The sequence below is a fragment of the Helobdella robusta genome (assembly GCF_000326865.2).
Source record: "Helobdella robusta unplaced genomic scaffold HELROscaffold_1, whole genome shotgun sequence".
In the NCBI taxonomy this organism is placed as follows: domain Eukaryota; kingdom Metazoa; phylum Annelida; class Clitellata; order Rhynchobdellida; family Glossiphoniidae; genus Helobdella; species Helobdella robusta.
The window spans coordinates 9,608,800-9,629,493 of record NW_008703570.1 but is presented as its reverse complement, the minus strand read 5'-3'; the positions used below and the strand labels follow the sequence as shown (position 1 = coordinate 9,629,493).

At 30.3% G+C, this 20,694-nt stretch overlaps 2 protein-coding genes across 2 annotated transcripts; one reads left to right on the top strand and one right to left on the bottom strand.

The window, feature by feature from the left end:
- Positions 1–1,707: 1,707 nt before the first annotated feature.
- HELRODRAFT_159385 (hypothetical protein) lies at positions 1,708–5,644 on the bottom strand (the record flags this gene model as incomplete). The annotated part of the gene is made up of 5 exons (XM_009011273.1): positions 1,708–1,812; positions 3,127–3,130; positions 3,530–3,744; positions 5,341–5,521; positions 5,607–5,644. The coding sequence occupies 5 exons, from the start codon at positions 5,642–5,644 to the stop codon at positions 1,708–1,710; spliced, it is 543 nt and encodes a 180-aa protein (XP_009009521.1).
- Positions 5,645–13,827: 8,183 nt separating this feature from the next.
- Positions 13,828–17,701, top strand: HELRODRAFT_93454 (hypothetical protein). The gene is made up of 5 exons (XM_009011272.1): positions 13,828–13,964; positions 15,465–15,520; positions 15,678–15,850; positions 16,037–17,515; positions 17,536–17,701. The coding sequence occupies exons 1-4, from the start codon at positions 13,925–13,927 to the stop codon at positions 16,131–16,133; spliced, it is 366 nt and encodes a 121-aa protein (XP_009009520.1). The 5' UTR covers positions 13,828–13,924; the 3' UTR covers positions 16,134–17,515; positions 17,536–17,701.
- The last annotated feature ends 2,993 nt before the right edge of the window (positions 17,702–20,694 follow it).

Below are 20,694 nucleotides of genomic sequence, written 5' to 3'. Positions count from 1 at the left end.
TAAATGGAAGCTTGCAGACAGCAATAAAGAACACGCTGTTGATTCCATCATCTTGAAGAGGAAGGCAGATGTTCCTCTGAAGAAGAGGCAAAGACCTTGCTTTTTGAGTAGTGTTTCATGCTACAGACGCTGAGATTTTTTAATTATTAATGCTGCTTGTGACGCTGAAATGGTGACAATATTGACACTAAAAAAATAAATAAATATAGCCATTAAATTTTATTTATTTAAAAATTGTCAAAAAAGTTATTAACACTTTAGAATATTTAATTTCTAATGTTGTGTTCTATTAAATATGATGATTATTTTTCTTGTCTTTAAGAGCATTTTGTGTTAAAAAAGTTTCACATATTACAAATCGTGGTGCCATAGCTACAATTTCCTTAAAAATTAAACAGTTCTATATACGATAGGTTTAATTTAAAAGTAAGCTGATTGGAAAACGCTATCGGTGTCTTGTTGTGTTTATTATTGTAAATTAACATACACATGCTCGAGTCTAAAACTCCTCATCTTATTACGCGTCCAAACTCTTCCGACAGAAATGTCGATAAGAAGGGTTAATTGAATACAAATATTTCTATTTCTTAAACTTTTTAGTTGTTCAATGTTTAATCTTGACTAAAAGAAATATAAAATGAATACAAAATATTAACTATAGCCATTGCAGATTAGAGCTATCTTATTTTTCAAATTTTTCAGCAAAAAACTTCTGTCTGACAAGGAGGTCTATATGATGAAGTGAGTTAGTGCGGGGAACGGGTGGATACGAATAAATGATTCACGGACAGCTCTTTTTATACAAAACTGCATCGACCATATGCTAGATGTTAGGCTATTATTGCATTACATATTAATTGCTAACATTACAAGTCACCACTTAAAGTTGAAGTTATAAAGCTGACCGTACATATATTTTTCAAATTTTATTATCCACAATCCCCACTCTGTTACAGCCAGAAATCTTGAAGGCATCATTATATTAACAGTTGCATTAAAAATAATTTGCGGGTCATAACTTAACGTAAGTTCGTTCAGAAAATATCCCGAGTTTTATGTTTGACACTTTGTTCAACAATAATTGACGAGAACTTGTTAATTAAAATATGTTTTTCTTAATTATTAATCATCAACAACAATTATTTGTTTAATTATTTTTAATTAACGGTGTTTTGTTAACTCTGCTGAGGTTTTTTCATCGGCGATTTCAGCATGTGTTGGTACAAATTATACGTGTAGTTTATTTTAATTTTTAAGTTTAAAAAGGTAGAACGATTTTTTTAGATCTTCAGTTTTAATCACAGTTTGTTTTTATTGTATTCTATACACTAAGGACATTAACTTTTTACAAACATTTTTATCAAGAAATTTTTCGTTTTTCGATTTTATTTCCTTTTTTTTTATATTTAATTTATACATTTTTTAAATCTTGTAATAAACATTTTCAATGTCGTTTTAATAACTTTTTGTTTTTTCAACCGTAAAAAATGAAAGAAAATTTACTCCATAAAATTTTTATTAATAATGCAAATGCTTCAAAAGACAATTGTTATTAATGTTAAAATTAATTATGTTTGTGTATCAATTAAAACATTTTTTTTCAAATTAACTGTGCTACCATTGTGTATGAATTTAAATTTGTAATGGGCCACACTGGTCAAAAAGGGGTCACACAAGCGACCATCTCAGCGACCCCACCCAGGGCCATCATGTTGGGCCCTTTGCACTCAGGCAGCCACACTTGTAGCAAGAAACCGGACTGAAAAAACATTTTCTGTGATCTTTCTTCAGAAGAGCGTAGTCACCGCCGTCCTGAAACAGTCGTCCATTATATTGAAATAATTCATTATATCATTTAATTAACCAAACAATTAACTTTAATTTAACTAAATAAGTCACTTGAAATTTATTACAATTTGTTTTTTTGGCTACGGAAAAGATTTTCAATGAAATTAAAGGCGTTACATTATCATCAACAAACACGAATTATGCAACTGATATTTAGGGCACATTTAGACTATAATATATGGATCCTGATGTCCATTTAAATTCGAAAATTACTTATTGAAAATTTTTGCAAGACATAAATTATTAACATTAGCTTAATTTAAGAATATAAACCAATGGATAAAAACAATTTTTTTTCTTAACGGTCTGAGCACGGAACAATGGTATGTATTTATAACTTGATGAACAGTTTCGGATCAAAATAAAGCTGTTGACTAATATAAACCATTAATAATAATCACATGAAATATTTTTTAAGCATGAAACTTTTTTGATGACTAAAGATTTAATATCGATAAAAACACAAAGTGAATTACACGCATGCACTAGAAGCATTAATTGAATTTGAACCAGGTACTAACGTCATCAGCAGGCAGTGCCAAAAGTTGTTTCAATTTTTAAAAAACATCAACTAATTTAACTTTATATGTTACTGACTGACAATAGAAAAGAAAAAACTATTTTTAGGCCTACTTGTAATATAACTATTTTTATAATAACGCTACTATTATTATTTCAATTTTTCAAAGCGGAAACCTTTAGTATAATTTCAAATTAAATATAAAAATGATGCGCTGAATAAATTACAATTAACGATCAATATAATAAATATACTAGCAATTATTTGCTGTGCTTGTTATAAGACTCTATGTTCAAATTTAAAACTTTTCATCCTAACACACGCTCAAAACTTTTTACAACTTCAGTAGCATTTTATTTGCTAATAAAAAAAGTCCATTAATTATGTTGATTTCCAATTAGATTTTTGCACTTCTTCTTCTTTCTCGTGCCTTATCCAATCAGGACATTGGCGACCATCGACCTCCACAAACCCGGTCTGGAATACATTTAGATTGATTCGTAAATGAACGAATTTTCATCGAAATTTTCATCACTGAAGTTATATTAGATATACGAAAAAAGTTGCCAACTTTGTGATAACTATTATCGTTAATTATAATTTTTGGAAATAATTTTGAAAATTTAACACGAACGAGTTGTTAGATCGATCAAATTTCAAAATGGTTTTCAACGTTAATCGATGCATGTAGTCACATAAATGCGTGGTATACGAAATTCTTTTATTATTTTACATAACTTATTATTTGTCTTACCAACTTTTCTGAAATGTTCAAATAAATTAACAATGTGATTTCTTAAATTGTATTTAATTTTTGATATGAACACAGAAAAACTTAATTAAATGTTAATGATCATCGTTCTTTTTATCATCATTTCCATCATTAACATTGTTATCATTGTCATTATTATGAACTTTCAGAACATTAGAATTTAAATCACATTAAATTAGTTGTCATGCACTGAACGTGTCAATAATAACCATTATCGTTTTTTGTGTATTCACCACAGCCATCACCACTCACACATCATCATCACATCATCATCTTCATCATCATCACCATCAAATCGTCCCAACAATCAGAAACAATTGATAGCGTGAAAGAAACAAGTTTTGGTCTTTGGTCTGGAGCCAGGAACTCTCTTTCCATCTTTCCGGTACTTTCCACTGCCAGCTCGTTTCTTACGTCCAGCATCATCAAAACCAGCATCATCGTTGTTGTCGTCATCGCCATAGTAATTTGATTCACCTGTGGCTTCGTCGGCTCTCTTCAGCCGCTCGCTGTCGCTCCTATCATCGAACATGAAGTTCCTCATCATCTCTTTCCAGTGTTTTCTCTGCGATGGGTAACTCGAGGCGGGGCTGGGCTCCAGCTGCTGTTGGCATTTCAGTTTCAGCGTTTTTACATTTATATTGAGATAATCATTTTATCTCCATCATTTTTAAAAATAGTATTCGAATTCATAATTTACCAACTAAAAAAATTTTTCGTCAGAAATGAAGATTAAAATTGATGAATGAAGAAATTTTTAAAATTAGCCAAAAATGTTTGCATTCATTACCCGACTGAATATGATTAATTTTCCTGTGTTCGCTGAATAGGTAGGTGGTTCATCCTCATTACAAAGGAACAAATTTTCAAAGTTAAATTCAGCATTTGTTTTGTTGCTATTTAATAATTAAACTTTTTAATTTCATAAATAATTTTCTGTAAACAGAGAGAAAATATTTTTGAGTTTTGAAGTTGAATACAGGATAGTTCTTTAAAAAAATAATTCATATTGTAAAATATAACAATGTCATTGTCAAAACAATGCCATTGTTAATATCTTTTGAATGTGTATTATTTTATATTTGAATGTATGAAAGAAGGTATGATGAAAAACTAATTTAATGTTTATGAAATATTTATTCAAATTGAAGTTAGCAATTTTAGTTTTCTGTTCATAGTTTTTTGAGTATTTCTTTTTTTAATACTTTAGTTACGTCCATTTAAAATATAAAAATATAGTCTTGTTTATCTTTAAAATATTTAATACTTACTGTATAAAAGTATAAATAGTTAAACGCAATTATCTTGAAACCGAAAGTGTTCAGATGTGCGTTCACGCACGCACGTACAAACATTCATAAACTAACATTAAAGCGAATATAAACAGATATAAACAGACAAATACAAATACAAACAGATACAAACAGACAAATACAAATACAAACAGATATAAATATAAGCGGATTAAAAAGTAAAAAGTTTTAACTCTTTCAAAAAGCACATGGAAGGCAATTATACAAAATTACATGTAATGCTTAACACGAAGTTAGCGTGCGTTCAAAAAATTTTGTCAGCATGCCTATCTGACGAAAATTTGTTTGTTCAATCTTGATTTTCTGCTTGCCTATCTTCGTGATTTCATTGAAATAGTTTCGGTTTGCATCGGTGAATCAACAGTTTCTTTCAGGACAATTAGGTTGTTGTTTAGGTGCCATACATTATCTGGAAGGTAACTTGTATAATGTCAAATTTCTATCTGAAGTTTTATACGTGTTTTGAGGTACTTGCGATACGATTGAAAGCAAACACGGTTTTCCACATGAATGTGTTTTTGTTTTGTACGTTATGTTATATCTGTTTGTAAAATCTATTAATTTACCAACGTTTATTTTCGTATTTTTCAACTTATTTTGTTTCTCACAAACAGCAAATATTCTTTTGATTCTCCTCGTTCCACTTCATTACGAGGTAGTAAACATCAAAGTATCAACAATCAGTATCAATTATGTAATTTATGAATTCTAAATGACTCATCAATCATGAATTCTGTACATTATTATAATCAGAATCAGAATAGTTGCAACATCAATTCATCGCACGCACACACCACACACACACACACACACACCAAACACACCACACACACACACACACCAAACACACCACACACACACACACACACACATCACACATTCAAAACCTCATCGTGCACATAAATGATCGAACATGAGCAGACTGACACTCGAAGACAAGCACATCTCATGCGAACGATCATGTTTGCATCCACATTAAAACAAGACGCACTCGCTCTCGTGTTAAAACAAACAGTAACGTTCACAAATACCGATACCGACGTTTTAATAGTCGAATTCGTTAGAGTGCTAAAAGCAGTTGGTTGGTTAACCGACTCGATATTCAACACGAACGAACAAACAATTTGCCTCCTGCTGACATTTTTCATCCAACCTTCCCTGTTTTATGCGCCATTCAAATGAATATTCCATTGTGTGGCACGTAAAAGTTGATTTGAAAGTGTTTGTTTGTTCATCTCTCTGCCATTAACTACAATATATATGTATGTATGAATGTTTAGGTGCATGTGTGTGTCAATGTATACATTTATGTCTGTGCTTGTGTGAGTATGTTTGCCTTGTTAGGCGTGCAAATGAGCTAGATATTGGAAAAGTGAGAGAACAAAAGTGGAACAACTAAAACAGAAAAAAAACATTACATGGTCAGTTTTTTGCTGTCTGAGAAACAACAAAACAAATAAATAAATTGCAGAACATTCTGAGAAGTCAGCTTGCACAAAAAGTACAGGTTTGAATGATGAACTTCAGTGGTGGACAGCAGAACAGACGCGAATGCGGTCATTATTGGCAACCGACCATTAGCGGCAATTTTTAACCTATGTGTTGTTTTTCAAGTAGGGCGAGGACAAACATATTTTATAGCACTTCTTATCAATTCCATATACTGTTATTTATTTTTATTATCAGTTTTCTTACTATTTGAAACATTATAAATAATAGTGCGAAATATGAACGCGATGATGAATGTTTATTGACAATATTTAATGTTGATAATTATTAAATGTTTCAAATTCATCTCCAATGTTACACCAGCACCAACATCATTGTCGTCAACCCTGCATCACAATCTTCCTTCCCTAATCTTCATCTTAAAATTTAGCACAGATATATAAAAAGATCGGTTATCCAAAGTCAATTTAATGCTAGAAAGCAATGCCCACTCAAGTTATTTTGACATCTTCAATTACGTCTGCCGATCTACTTTAAATTTTTTAACCTGCCATCATTACAAATTTACTTTTAGTCATTTGTTCAATTTTTTTCACGCGAAAAAATCATTCTGACACCACTAGTTTTATTCTATCATTTTTTATTTTAAAACTTGAATCTTTCCCAAACAGAGAATCATAATAAAACATTCGACTCCCAGTGGCGGATGGTGGTGCATTTTCAGGCATCTTGTCTAACTGGAGAATACAGAATCGAACTCTGTAGAAAAATTTTACAATTTAAATAAAGGTAGATGACATTAACGTGCCAGTAAAAAATGTCAATTGCAGCCGGCTAACCCAAAAATCAATTAATTCATAACATTTTTTAAGTCTCGATTTTAACTCCCACTTATTTCCATATTATTAAGAATTGTAAACGGAATGCGATTAGACTAAAAAAATTTTTAGTCTAGATGAATTCTTATGAAACAATAAATAAATGTCAAATTTGAATGTTTTGACGATTTGAAGTTAATGAGACCCTAGAATTGGCTGTCGATTGCAAAGGTTTTTTAAATATGTTGGTCTCAATTTTAACGTCGAGGCCCTTCAGCGCATGAGAGTCCAGTCAAGTTTCACGCTATTGCTTGCTCTTGCGCGCTGACGGATCAAACAAATGTCTGCCGTGCAACGCTACAAACTCTCAGACCTCCACAAAACTTATACACAAAATATGTGATTTTTCCATTTTTATCAAATGCTTTCTTTATGTTTGTGAAACTTTTGAGCTCATCGATGTTGGTTGCCGGAAGATTTGTGTTGCGTGGTTCTATCAGTCTCAAGTCTTTTCGTTGTAAATCATGTCAACGCAATAAGTTTGTAAATTTTTGAAGATCGTGGCACTGTAGCGTGCCGAAAAAAAAATTAGACATACTTTCACATCATTATCATTAATATAGTAGTAGTAGTAGTAGTAGTAGTAGTAGTAGTAGTAGTAGTAGTAGTAGTAGTAGTAGTAGTAGCAGTAGCAGCAGCGGTAGTAGTAGTAGTAGTAAGATCATTATAGCATTTATATCGTTCTATTTTAAAAGTTCAAAAGTGCTTACAACAATTTCAAATAAATTTATGAGTAAAAAAAAGTTAAAACTGATAAAACTCAAAATATTAGAAAATAGACAATAGAGAACAATCAACTAACATCGTAGTTGTACTCATCTTGCAGACTTGCGATTGGTTGGGCTGTTAACTTTTGTACGAGAACGAGTAAGACAACGAACATGAGGAGCTTTGTTTTTGATGATGATGGTGAAGATGATTGGTAGTTCACGTCTTTTGATGGTGAAGATGATGACGGTGATGGTATCGTCTGAAAATGCATTGCTGATTTCAATGGTGGTAAAGTTGGTTTTGATGCTGTTTGATATGGTCGGTAAATGTTCTGGTGTTTGGAGTTGGGGTTTCTGTTGTAAAGTTAATGGTTCTGCTGATGATTTTGTTGGCGGTGATGTTTTGCTGACGTTGTTCTTGAAGTTTTTGTTGGTGTTATCGTCAAAATGATATATCTGAAAATGATAAACATAAGTTTTTTTATCGAACAAGATATGAGATATGAATCATTATAATGTATGAAAAATTGATAATGTAACTTTGCTATAAATATCGTCTACAAATATGATTAACTTTTAATAAAAACGTTATCAGATCGAATCAAATGCTCATAATTTAAAGTAAACCTTGAAAGTTTAGCCGAAATTGAAAGTTCGACTCAGAATTTTAGCAAGATCTCAGTCGTGTTCTTCTTATTTACAAAATTTCTTGCCTTTATACAGAGAAAATTTTCAGCATTTAAAAATGTTTTCGTGTATATGTGTGCGCGCCTGTTTGTCAATGTTTGTATGTAGGCGTCTCATTGAATATCACTGCATATGTATGCATACTTGTATGTCTATTTTATGTGTTTGAGTATAACATACAATATAGTTTTTATACATAGTTATACATGTGTGTGCGCGTGTGTTTGTGTGAATGAACGTGTACATATGATATATATGCACCCTAAAATACGTATATTTATATTCGAGGATATACGTGTAGTTGTTTATTTCATTGCGTGTTGGGTGTGCGTGTTGTTTGCGCGGTGCGTGTGCGTGAACAGGGCGATGCGTGCCTATGTCATACTATCGAGTTGTCGTAAGTGTTTAGTTCTCAGGAGATGAATCCCCATTGTTCATTTTATTCTCTCATTCATTATTTTCAATGTTCATTGGCTCGCTTGTTCAACCTCTGTACGTCGATTATTTATTTATTCGTTTGTTTGTCTGTCGTTCCGATTTTTGTTCACCATCACTAATTATGTTCATTTTTGGTTCACAATTTCTTCATGGGTAGTTCAAATGTTCTGCGTTCGTTCTTTTGTTCAATTTATCATTAGTATGTTGGCTTATATTTACTTTGCTCCTATATCAGTTAAGAAATTTTTTTTCACACATTCATCCGCTATTTCTTTATCCATCTATCTATCCTTCCTTCTGTCTACCATCCATCTTTCCTTCCATCCGCTAACCCATTCATACATCTATGCAGTATTCTTCCATTCATTCATCCCGATTGTTCTGCCTTTCTCCATTCGTTTTTAATGATTTGACATAATAAATTTTGGCCTTTTATTGTTTTCTTCAAGAAAGTAACAGAGGAAAATCGAAATGTTAATAATGACGACTGTCAAATCAAAAATCGCGTCTCTCTTTATTTCGGTGTAGTTAATATCGCTATAAATTTAAACATTTTTCGTAAATAACGTCTAGTTGTTATTTCAATTATTTAAGATATGATAGTACAGAGGGACCTCCGTATTACGAATTTGATGGTTCCAGGAAAAAGTTTGTTATATAAAAATTTCGTTATATAGAATTTGTCCGGAAATAATTTTATATTGGCTTAAAGGTGTTCATATATTATAGATTTATAAAAAACAAACTCCTAATTATTTATTTTGATAACAGAAAAAAAGTAATACATGGTATAATTGTAAAAAATAAAATTCTAAAAATGAAATATATTTATTTTTTTTCATTCAACGATGATTCCGATTCTATTGAAATTAGTTAGGGCGGAATTCGCAAAAATTACTGAAATATTAGGACAGGAAACAATAAACATGGTTCTAGAAAATTATGGGAGTACAACAGCACCGCTCATATCAATTCAATAATGTTTGAATGTTTGCCGGTTGGATATTTCTTTTAACTTTTATAAATTTTGTTCGTTTTAAAAAAAATAATTTTCGTTCTATAGAAACAGTTTTCTATGTAAAATTTCAAGGGACATAAAAATATTCTTTATATGAAGATTTTTGTTATATGAAAGTTCGCTATAAAAAGGATCGACTGTATTTAAAAAATAATTAATTTATAATAAATGTTGCTGTTTCCATTAATATTGCTGTTGTTGTTACGGCTGTTGTGGTTGTTTCCCCACTGCCATCACGACATTTGGCATCGCTCGCCACCCTGATTAGTTCAATATTCTCCTCCTACGTATCATCTTCAATTTTTTTCTTTTTATCATTTTTTTTCTATTTTTTTTATTTACTTCTATTTGTTAGTCTATTTGTTGGTCATTATTCTTTTATGTTATTTCTCTCTCCCTCTCTCTCTCTCTCGTCACTTTCTCTCTCTGTATTTAATATCGATTTCTATTTTTTTGTCTATCTTTATCTTGCTCTCTTCTCCTGTTCCATATCACTCTCTGTTTATCTCGGTCATTACTTCAACTTTTTCCATTTTTTCATTCAGAGTTGGGATGTTATTTTCAGTTTAATGACAACTGTGTTGAAAGCCCCGCATCGACCTCCTCACGTTAATGTTCTTTAATTTGTTTAATTCATTCAGATACCTGTAACTTGTAGCCATAATAAACGTCCGTGTGAACTGTTCATATTCATATTATTTGCGCAAACACACAAATACACACACACATATGTATCGCATAATCGTATATAAACGCACATAAACACACACATACACAGACACATAAACACACACACACACACACGTCATAAACATTGGTATGTTTGTATATTTTTATGAACATACTGGCATATATATATATATATATATATATATATAGTATATATATATATATTGTATATATACTATATATGTATATATATATATATATACTAAACCCAAAATTAATATATATATATATATAAGTACATGCATAATTTATGTAAAAAGTTCAATAAACAGCCGCACATGAGGGCAATTATAGTGCTGGTGATGGCAAACAACATTAAAATTATAATAACATTTAACTGGCAGAGTTCTTAACTTCATGAGTTTACGGATAATTTTAAAGCGTAATTAGATGATGAATGCTAGCATGCCACCACGAACGAACACTTAAACGCTACATTTACGTCACTCACTGAAAATTGATGATTGCTATGATGTCCGTGATCATGAAGATCATAATCGATGATGATGACGATGACGACGACGACAATGATAATTTTTTTGTTCATAATTACCTCAACTGTAGTGGGGCGGTGCAACGGTTTAAATGGTCAAAATGTTTGGCGCGTTTGCCACTGTGTCTGCGTTCGAAAGCGAAGCAAGAGATCCACACCGATGATGGAATCGATGATGATGACGAGAACACGATGACGACGATGATGATGAGATCGATGATGAAACTGATATGACAATTGTCATAGATCAAAAAGCATAAGAGCCTGTTGTTTGCATACTTTGTCATACTTTTAAGTTGTATACGTTCATGTGCCTCTGTGTATGAATCAGTGTGTATTGTGTGAATATATGTGTGTGTAAGTATGAATATTTGTGCACATATTGCATTTGTATACTATCTTTTCATTAGTTTGAGAGTTGTGTGTGTTTTCGTATGTATGTGTGTTTGCATGTCTATGTGAGCATGTTTATCTGTATGTTTATTTGAGTGTGTATGTGTATGACGTATGCATGCATATAATTACTTAAATGCATGGTGTATGTTGAGAATGATATGTAGGAGTGTGTTCGTGGAGGGTTTGAGTAATAATTGCTGTGAATGTTCGTTCTGCTTAATTTCGGCTGATGTTTGTGTAATAATTGAAAATAATTCGTGGCACTTCAGAGAAAGTGGGTCCTTAGCTGGTTAAAAATTTTCAAAAACTACATTGAAAGATTTTATCTTGCTTCCGTTGAGACAATTGAAAATTATTTTGATAATGTCAAAATGTGAATGCAACATTTATTTGAATTCATTCAGATGCCTTTTTTTAAATTTCCAACTCTGACTTCTAAACATTAATTTCATTATCAGTATTTACATCTACTATTGAATAAAAGCCAAGCAAGCACTGACGAAAAAATTTTAAATAAGTGCATTCCGCGTCATGATAATTAGCTGGAATAAAAGTTCGCAATAAATTTGTTTAGATCATCTTAAAAGTGACGTTGGAGGTTCACTTCGCAACATCCAATCCATCCATCAGTTAAGCTTATGACATTGACGGGCATGTACGTAGCTTGCCCCGGATAGCCATCTTCCATGACCTCATTCCAATGTGAAAAACAACGATTTGGAAAAATTATCACAATTCATTAGTTACTAATCAATTAATTTTTTTATTTTCATGTTATACAACGTTCAGAGTTTTAATACACTGTTTGGAATTTTTGCCAAAAAGAAACATGGAAACATTTCTTACAAACTTTTTTTAACGAATCGCCTCTAAATATTTTTATTTTTTGGTTCTCTCATAACTCATTTCCTAGAAAAGAATGTTGGGATGATTTTTCAAAATTCTTCCTAATAAATTTTCTTTCAATTACTAGATTTTTTCCCTTTTCATTATTTCAACTCGTTTTTTATTTTTGTATTATTAATTTTCTTAATTCAATTTTTGTTTTTTCCTACTTTTTCCACCTTTTTTCTTCTCTCAAGTCACATTCTGCTGTCACTAATAATTAATTTAAAAGGCTGTCAGCGCTTCAGAAATAAAATTTAATTTACAACTTTCATTGTCATACCTCTCCTCTCAACTACATCACATTTTGATGTCTAATTTTGAAGTGCCATTTTTTTCAACACATCACATAAAGTCAGAAAAATTATTCATGTATTATGGATGTTGAGTGCTTGGGTGATGCTAATGTTCTTATGATGATGATGGTGATGATGATGATATAAAGTTGGTAATGATGATGGTAATGATGATGGTGTTGTGTGATAATAAGGAGAGATGGTATCAAGATATTATTGATTTTATCGTTGATGATTTAAGATAACGATAGCTATCATTTTAATTATATTTTGAAGTCTTCACAATCAACATCGGTTGACTGATATCCAAGTTTCCAAGTTATTTTTATATATTTTACATTAAAGATTGGTGTTGACATTGTCAGCGATTAGCAACCATTTAATAAATTCCTTAGTGATAACGATGGAAAAATAATGATAGTTCTAAGATCGAAAGGTTATTTTGACAGCATTAACAATGATTTTTCGCAAAACTTTGTTGAAATTAACTTTTAACTTGACAATTTCATTAATCCGAGAATTAATTTTTCAATTGTTGTACAGGCTTCTTGACATTACACCAAAACGCGCAGCGCATTTAGTTTAGTTATTGCCACATAAAACATAATTATAAACGATTGATTAAATGTTTAAATGTTTTTGACCTTTCGCCACAATAGTTTGAAATTGTTGTTAGAACTGCTATTCAAATGCACGAAGAATTGAATTGCTTTCGTCACGGAAAAAAAGAATCGATAATTTAACTTTTATTAAATTAATTCTTTGTCAATCCAATCGAACATCCTTCTTAATAACTCCTTCATGGTTATCAAGTTAAGATCACTTTTTTGATGGCTCTCAGTTCTTATAAAATTTGGAATGTTTTAGTGGGTGTCTACTAATCTCAAGCTTACAAACTTTTGAAGCCACTATATCTTAACTTAGATGATACAGGGTATTCAATTCCGGAATATTATTACTAGTTATACGTAAGAATTGAACTATAATACATGACATGAAATTTGACCTGGATGTGTTTGCGTAAAATTTAATTTAATTCAGCTGTTTTTTCGAGGTTCCTTTTTACAATTATAATAGATGCGACGTCAATCCTGCTCTTACTTCCAGTTGATTTTAAAATAGGAAAAATATGGTTGAGGTCTCAGCCGTGTAAAATATCAGTCTCGCACAATTCAATAACGTATTACTAAAAATTTCAATGAAAAGATAAATAATAATTTTTTAAACACGTATAAAATTAATTTCATTGCTAAAATAAGAGTAAAATGCAATGGATATGATACAGCAGATACAACCTTTACACAATCTATTTTTTTTTTTAATAAAGTGAAGCCCCACAAAATGATGTTTTAAAAATTAACACTATCATGAAATAATAAATTTCCGTCAAAGATATTTTTGCTTTTGTTAGTGATCGAGCTCTTTCCCAATAGTTTAGACAAAGAAGTCGTCTGTTTTTTGTTCTTTTTTCATAAAAGTTTTTACTTCAAGAATGAAAATGGTTTTCAAATTTAAAGAAGAAAATACATTTGGTTAGTTTTTCGTAGCTTTTATTTGTTTTGACTTTGTTTAGTTCTAATTGACTACTGGTTTTTTAAAGGGCTTTGTTTTCTTTCGGTTTTTAATGAAAATTTTGTTACTGCGTCTTACAAAATTTTGCTGTGTCACAAGGCAAGGTGGTTTGATTTAATTTAAACTTTATTTTTATTCTAGTTTTGTGGGTGTAACTGTGTCAAAATTTGTGTAGTTTTATTTAGCAGTAAAATACTTTTTAAAATTAAAGAAATTGAGGTATTGAACTGTTCCTTTGTGTTTTATTCTCATGTATGTTTTCATTGTCATTCCCAAATGAATAATATGGCAATTCAATTCATGATTCATTGTCAGTTGCTAGATGATTGAATATTGAATATTAAATAAAAATAAAAAAACAATTTAATAATTTTAAAACAATAAAATAAATATATATTTTTATTATGGGGGCTAATATGCTAAATCTGCAAACTTTATGTTCTTACAACAAGCATCTATCACACCAAAACCTCTTTAGTATACTTATACTATGTACAACTTAAAAAAGGCTCAAGAATTACTAAACAAACTTAGGTACATCAGAAGATGACTCTTGTTCGTTTCTGATAATAATTTAATTAAATTAAAAGGTTTTTTAAGTTTTCCCAGGAAATATGATCTGACAGAAATGTATCGTTTGATAAATGTTTTTGAAAATGCCAAGATCATCAACTCATCTATCTAAATTAAACAATATAATATTATTATGGTTGAATCAATCCAGTGCTGTAGTCATGAGATTAAATCATATTTTTATTTATTTATTTTGAAATTTATGAAATAGTAAAATTGGTCTGCTGTTTTTTTTTAAATAATTTTTATACATGTTCTGTTTTTTTCCAGACTGGTTAAACAATTTGATGCTTACGGTTTGAAAAATATACATTGTTTAAACCCAAATTTATGATACCTCTGTTGGGGTTTATGTTTATGCTAAATTGATTTTGTTTTTTCAAAGGTTTGGACAATTATATTTATCATGTGATTTGCTAGATTATTAAATTACATTTCTCCATGGCTGGCTGGTGTATCATGCTTATTTCAATTTAAAATTTTTAGTTGTAAATTTGGTACCTAATGGTAAATAATTTGTTAGTTGTATTTAAAAACCTTTTGTAATTTATTTTTTAATTACCCTGACCAATGGTTTTCATTTACCAAAAATTGTGAAATCACAGGATCATTAAAGTACATTGTTATCATTCAAGTGCATGAGATGTTAAACCCTATCAGTATTTCAAATTTGTATCATGTTGAAATAAAATTCATTTCAATTAAATTTTTTAAAAGTCTAGACACTAGACTTCAAATTTTTAATTCTGTCTTTTCTTTTAAGTTGCTCGTGTTTGCAACTTTTAAAACTTTCTGATTCAACAAATCTGTATTTCTAGATTTCTTCACTTTTCTGATACTTCTACATATTTAATTAACAAGTAAATAGTTGATTCAATATTTGACAGAGCAACGTAAAGATGAGGCAAGCAAGGTGCTCATGAAATATCCTGACAGAATTCCAGTAATTTGCTTTTTATTTCCATTTGTTTCTTCTATACTTTTTTTGTTTCAAATGAATAAAGGTAATTTAAAAATCAAGTTTCATGATTGACTAGGTGCATTAGAGTTATATCTGATGTAATGATTAGTCTAAAAAAGTAATCAAAATCATTAATTAGGTAATAGTTGAGAAGCTGCCTGGTTCCAGCATTGCACCCATCGACAAAAGAAAGTTTCTCGTGCCTAAAGACATTAACGTTGCTCAGTTCATCTTCATCATAAGGAAAAGAATTCAGTTGGATCCTACCAAGTCCCTGTTCCTCTTTGTTGGCAGAGTGCTTCCACAGACCAGGTTGTTTGCTATGCCAATAACTCTTTCTATATACTGTTTTGCTTTTGTTATATATATATACATATATTATATATATTTTTTTTTTTTTTTTTTAAATTTTCTAATTACCATAAATACAGTACAGCAAACATTCATTATTTTCATTATCACAATTGACTAAAATTTAAATTTACCAACTAAACACAGTGCCACAATGGGACATGTATATTCAGAGAACCAAGACGAGGATGGTTTCCTTTATGTGGCCTACAGTGGTGAGAACGTCTTCGGTGGTGACCGCTGATGATGTGGTAGTGGTGGTGGCGACGCTGGCAGACTATCTTTTATTATTACTTTTCATTATTAATGTGTTATTAGATGCGGTTGATTATGAACATGTTATATGATTATTGATGTCGTTGTTATTTTAATGTTCGTGTGAGAACCACTGTTTTTGTGTCTGATAGTTTATTTAATTTTTCAATTACATTCTTCTCGATTTTGTCTTTAAATAGAATTAATATGTTTTTCTGTTCATGTTCCACATTTTATTATTTTTCCACTTTATATATAAACAATTATTTATGTGTGTGTATGTATGTATGTAATATATATTATATTATTAATAATGAACTAAGTTAATTATAGCTAGTTATATATTTTTTTTCTAAATTTAACTGATTGACATTAACTGTAGTGTAGTTACGATTTTTATTTATCCATAAAATTTTTAGCATTTCATTTAAGCAGGAAAACCTTATTAATGCAGTTTATTATGGAAAAACATTTCTTTCTGGTATTTTTATTTATAATTAAACTACGTTGACTTATTCCATGAATGATTAAATATATATGTACCTATGTGGTACGTGTCTTGCGTGAACGTATGTAAAAATATAAATCGTACGAATATATATGCTTTAATATACAATAAGTATGTTATATACTGATAGGTATGTGCAGTGGCGTTTAATTGCTTTGAGTAAAAAATGAGGAAAAAACAAGAGTGAAGGCCCGTGAATGTTCAGTTTTTTATGGTACCTTCTGCACCCCTAGCGATTTTTTTGTTACATTCAGTCCAGAACACTGAAATTTGATTTTAGCGTTCCAAGTTTGTTTTTCAAAGGCAAAATTGTGTACTTTGCACTCACTTTGATGGTGAGAGGAAATAACAGATGGTGGAAATAAATTCGTGTCTCGTCATTTCTATGCGGTGTTCTGTGTATTTCGTGTTATGTTGTCTTCATTTGGGATTATTAAGTAGTATTTGTATGTATATCATTGCGTGAAAAGTGATTAGTCGGGATATAGGGAGGTATGTGTTTGATGAGTTGCTCTTGTGTGGGTTCATTGCTGACATGTACGATGTGATCTAAACATTGTTTTGCTCATGTATATAAACTTTCATCATTACGCAGTTTTGCAATGCGTGGATACATGAATGTCGGTGTACCTTCGTACACACACAAGGACACGTGCTTACAAACGCATGTTTGCGTGCATCTGTGCAGACGGGTACATGCATTCAAACCCCGATACATACATACATACGCACGCGTACATACAAGCTCACATACGCATATGCAGACACAGTATGCCTTGATTCAATGTTATCAATTTCTGTGTATTATTTTTTGCGTTGCTATTGATGATAACAAGCAGGTGGCGGGTGGCCATGTTGTCGTACTTGGTGATGAAAAACATATTTTTATTATAATGTTGACGATCCACATTTATATTTCGGAATGTTTACACAACTATTTTAATACCATTTGATTGCTGGATTATGGAAGCGCGTTTTTGACTCGATTAAATTAGTTCTGCTAAATAAACTAATATATTGAACTTTTTGCGAAATATATTATTTTGTTGAATAAAAATAAAACTAATCGAAATTGTTGCTTGAATAACGAAATTTAAAAACATGGCGATGAAATTTCCGTCCCTTGAGTTTGTTCCATCCGCAGAGCACATCTCAATTGGAGCCTGAAAACTTTTCTACCTGGATAAAATAGACTAGACTCTTATTGAGGGCTTTTCGCATTTTAAATGTATTTCAATCTGTCTCGAATTTTCATTCATGCTACTTTTACAAACGCGTTTACTTACGTCTATGAATATTTTTTAGCCAACAAATTATTTAAATTAATAAATAAACTCTTGATTTTGATTAAAGAGTTTTGAATCAAAAATGCTGTTAAAACGCACAAAGCTACGAACCGGTCTATCAAATAATTTGCCATCGATTCTCTGATGTGGTTGAACAAACTGTCAAAAATTGAATCAACTAATTATTCGTTGATTAAATCCGTCAAACTCAAATAAACCTATATATATATATATATATATATATATATATATATATCTAACTCAAATAAACCTATATATATATATCTAACTCAAATAAACCTATATATATATATATATATATATATAAAGAAGAAAGTGATATATATATATATATATATATATATATATATATATATATATATATATATATATATAGATAGATATGGTAATGTGTGGTATAGCATGTACTGCCAACATATATACATATGCATATCCGTGGTGTATCACCATCTCTATCAATCCAGAAATCCAGATTATATATTTATATATAGTATAGCATGTACTGTATATATATATATATATATATATATATATATATATATATATATATGTATATATATACATGTGCATATAATAGATGTATTAGAAAAGGTAGTCTGTATATATAAAGACAGGTGTTACACGGTTTCAGCACTATTAATGCATGCTTTCAAGGCATAAAATATGGCCATCGATCGATAGCAGGGGATCAGATATGTGAATTTTAATTAAGAATAATTTTTCTGAATTGTTAATCTGTATTTAGTTATAGATTAGAGTGTGCATGTTATTTTTTTTAAATTAAGTTTTGCTAAATACTTTTGTACAAATTGAAACTGTTTTAAATTTGAATGGATATTCGTTCAAACAAATCAAAGTCAGATGTTTCGATACAAAAATGAAAATTAACTATCTAATTACTATTCTGTTCCGGTATGTTAAATTTTAATTTGTATCATTTATTTTGATATCGTTTCTTTCTATTTTAAATAAATTATTAAAATGTTGTATCTTTCTAAACTAAAGCTAAATCATAATTGATACGGCTTATTAATTTTATTACAATAATTATTATGATAACGGTATTTTTCAAATGTAAATAAACTGGGATCAATACTTTATATCAATTCAATAAAATTTGACATTAATTTTTTGAAGATTTATTAGCAATAATTTGTATCAACTAACATTGTTAGAGTCAGTCAAAACGTACTACACTAATTTTCAAATATTACATGCAATTCTATCTCGTTTTTATCAGCTGTTGTTGGTGAAAGTAGTAGATAGTTAATCGAATTATTGTAACAGTGGAAAGGTAGCACATACAGAAATCGTAGAAGTAGTAATATTAGTAGTACTACTACTACTAGTAGTAGTAACAGTAGTAGCAGCAGCAGCAGTAGCAGTAGTAGAATTATAATTATATTTATTATTAGCAGTAGAGTAACGTCTAATATTTTTTGATACTTAGTATTTTTCGATGAAGGCTAATTGATATCACTTAACTGAGAGCTTTGAAATCGATGTATTGAATGGTTAAGTGTTTTTAGCGGGCTAATTGGAGCTATTGTTAGATTGAATAAATTTTTTTTTTGAGTTAATGAAACGTCAACAATACAAAGAGAATAACTTATTAAAAACTTTGTTAAATTAAATAAAATTTTGTAAAATAAATTGAAACATATTAAAAATGTTTATATTTCAAGAACCAGTATTAATTACTTTACGAGAAGAAAAATTATATGGCATCAACCAGCAGTCAAACCCAAGTACGATCAAACAAATTACTGAAACTAATCAGTCAACTATTTATGAAGTGTTGCATAATTAATTCATCTTGAACGCACCCATGTTTTTTGGTTGGCTACTGTTTTGATTGATCCACGTTTCCATGGTAACTCTGCACGTTGTGGTCTGGTTGCTTGCTTGTTCAATTTTTTAATTAGTCAGGTTGTCGATGAAAAAACTGCTTGAATGATTGATAAATTAGTTGTTCTGTTAGTTAATTAGCTGGTTAATAAATTGGTTGGTTGGTTCTTGGTTGATTGGTTGGTTGATTGGTTGGTTGGTTCTTGGTTGATTGGTTGGTTGGTTGATTGGTTGGTTGGTTCTTGGTTGATTGGTTGGTTGGTTCTTGGTTGATTGGTTGGTTGGTTGATTGGTTAGCTGTTTAGTAGTTGATTGGTTGGTTGGTAGGTTGCGTTCGTTAAATTTACTAGATAATTGAGGAGAAATTTGACTGGCAAATAACGAGAAGTTTGAATGACAAATTGACAAATTGTGGTTTCAGTAACTAATGATTAATCAAACAGAAAACACGTGATGACTCGATTACTCATTGCTACTATTTAATAAGAAATTCAGAATTCGTGTTGTATTGTAATGTAATATTATATTAGACACCGAAAATTTTGATAAAATTAATTCAAAAATAATGGGTAAGAGTGCATTAAGAATATTTATAAATATAGAGGGCAACAAAAGAAAGACATAATAATACAAATATTAAAAAAGAGAGATAGAGACAGACAAAGACAGAGCGAGAGAGAGAGAGAGAGAAAGAGAGAGAGAGAGGGAGAGAGAAAGAACATGCGAAAGAAACAACAAAATTAGAGTTGGTTAATACAGAATTGAATAGGAGTAGAGACATTTGACGTGACCAATGAGGAGTGTCGACGTGTGTTAAAAAGGTTGAACAATTTGTTAATAAATATCACGAAATCTTATATATATATGTAAGAAATAGTAGAAATATC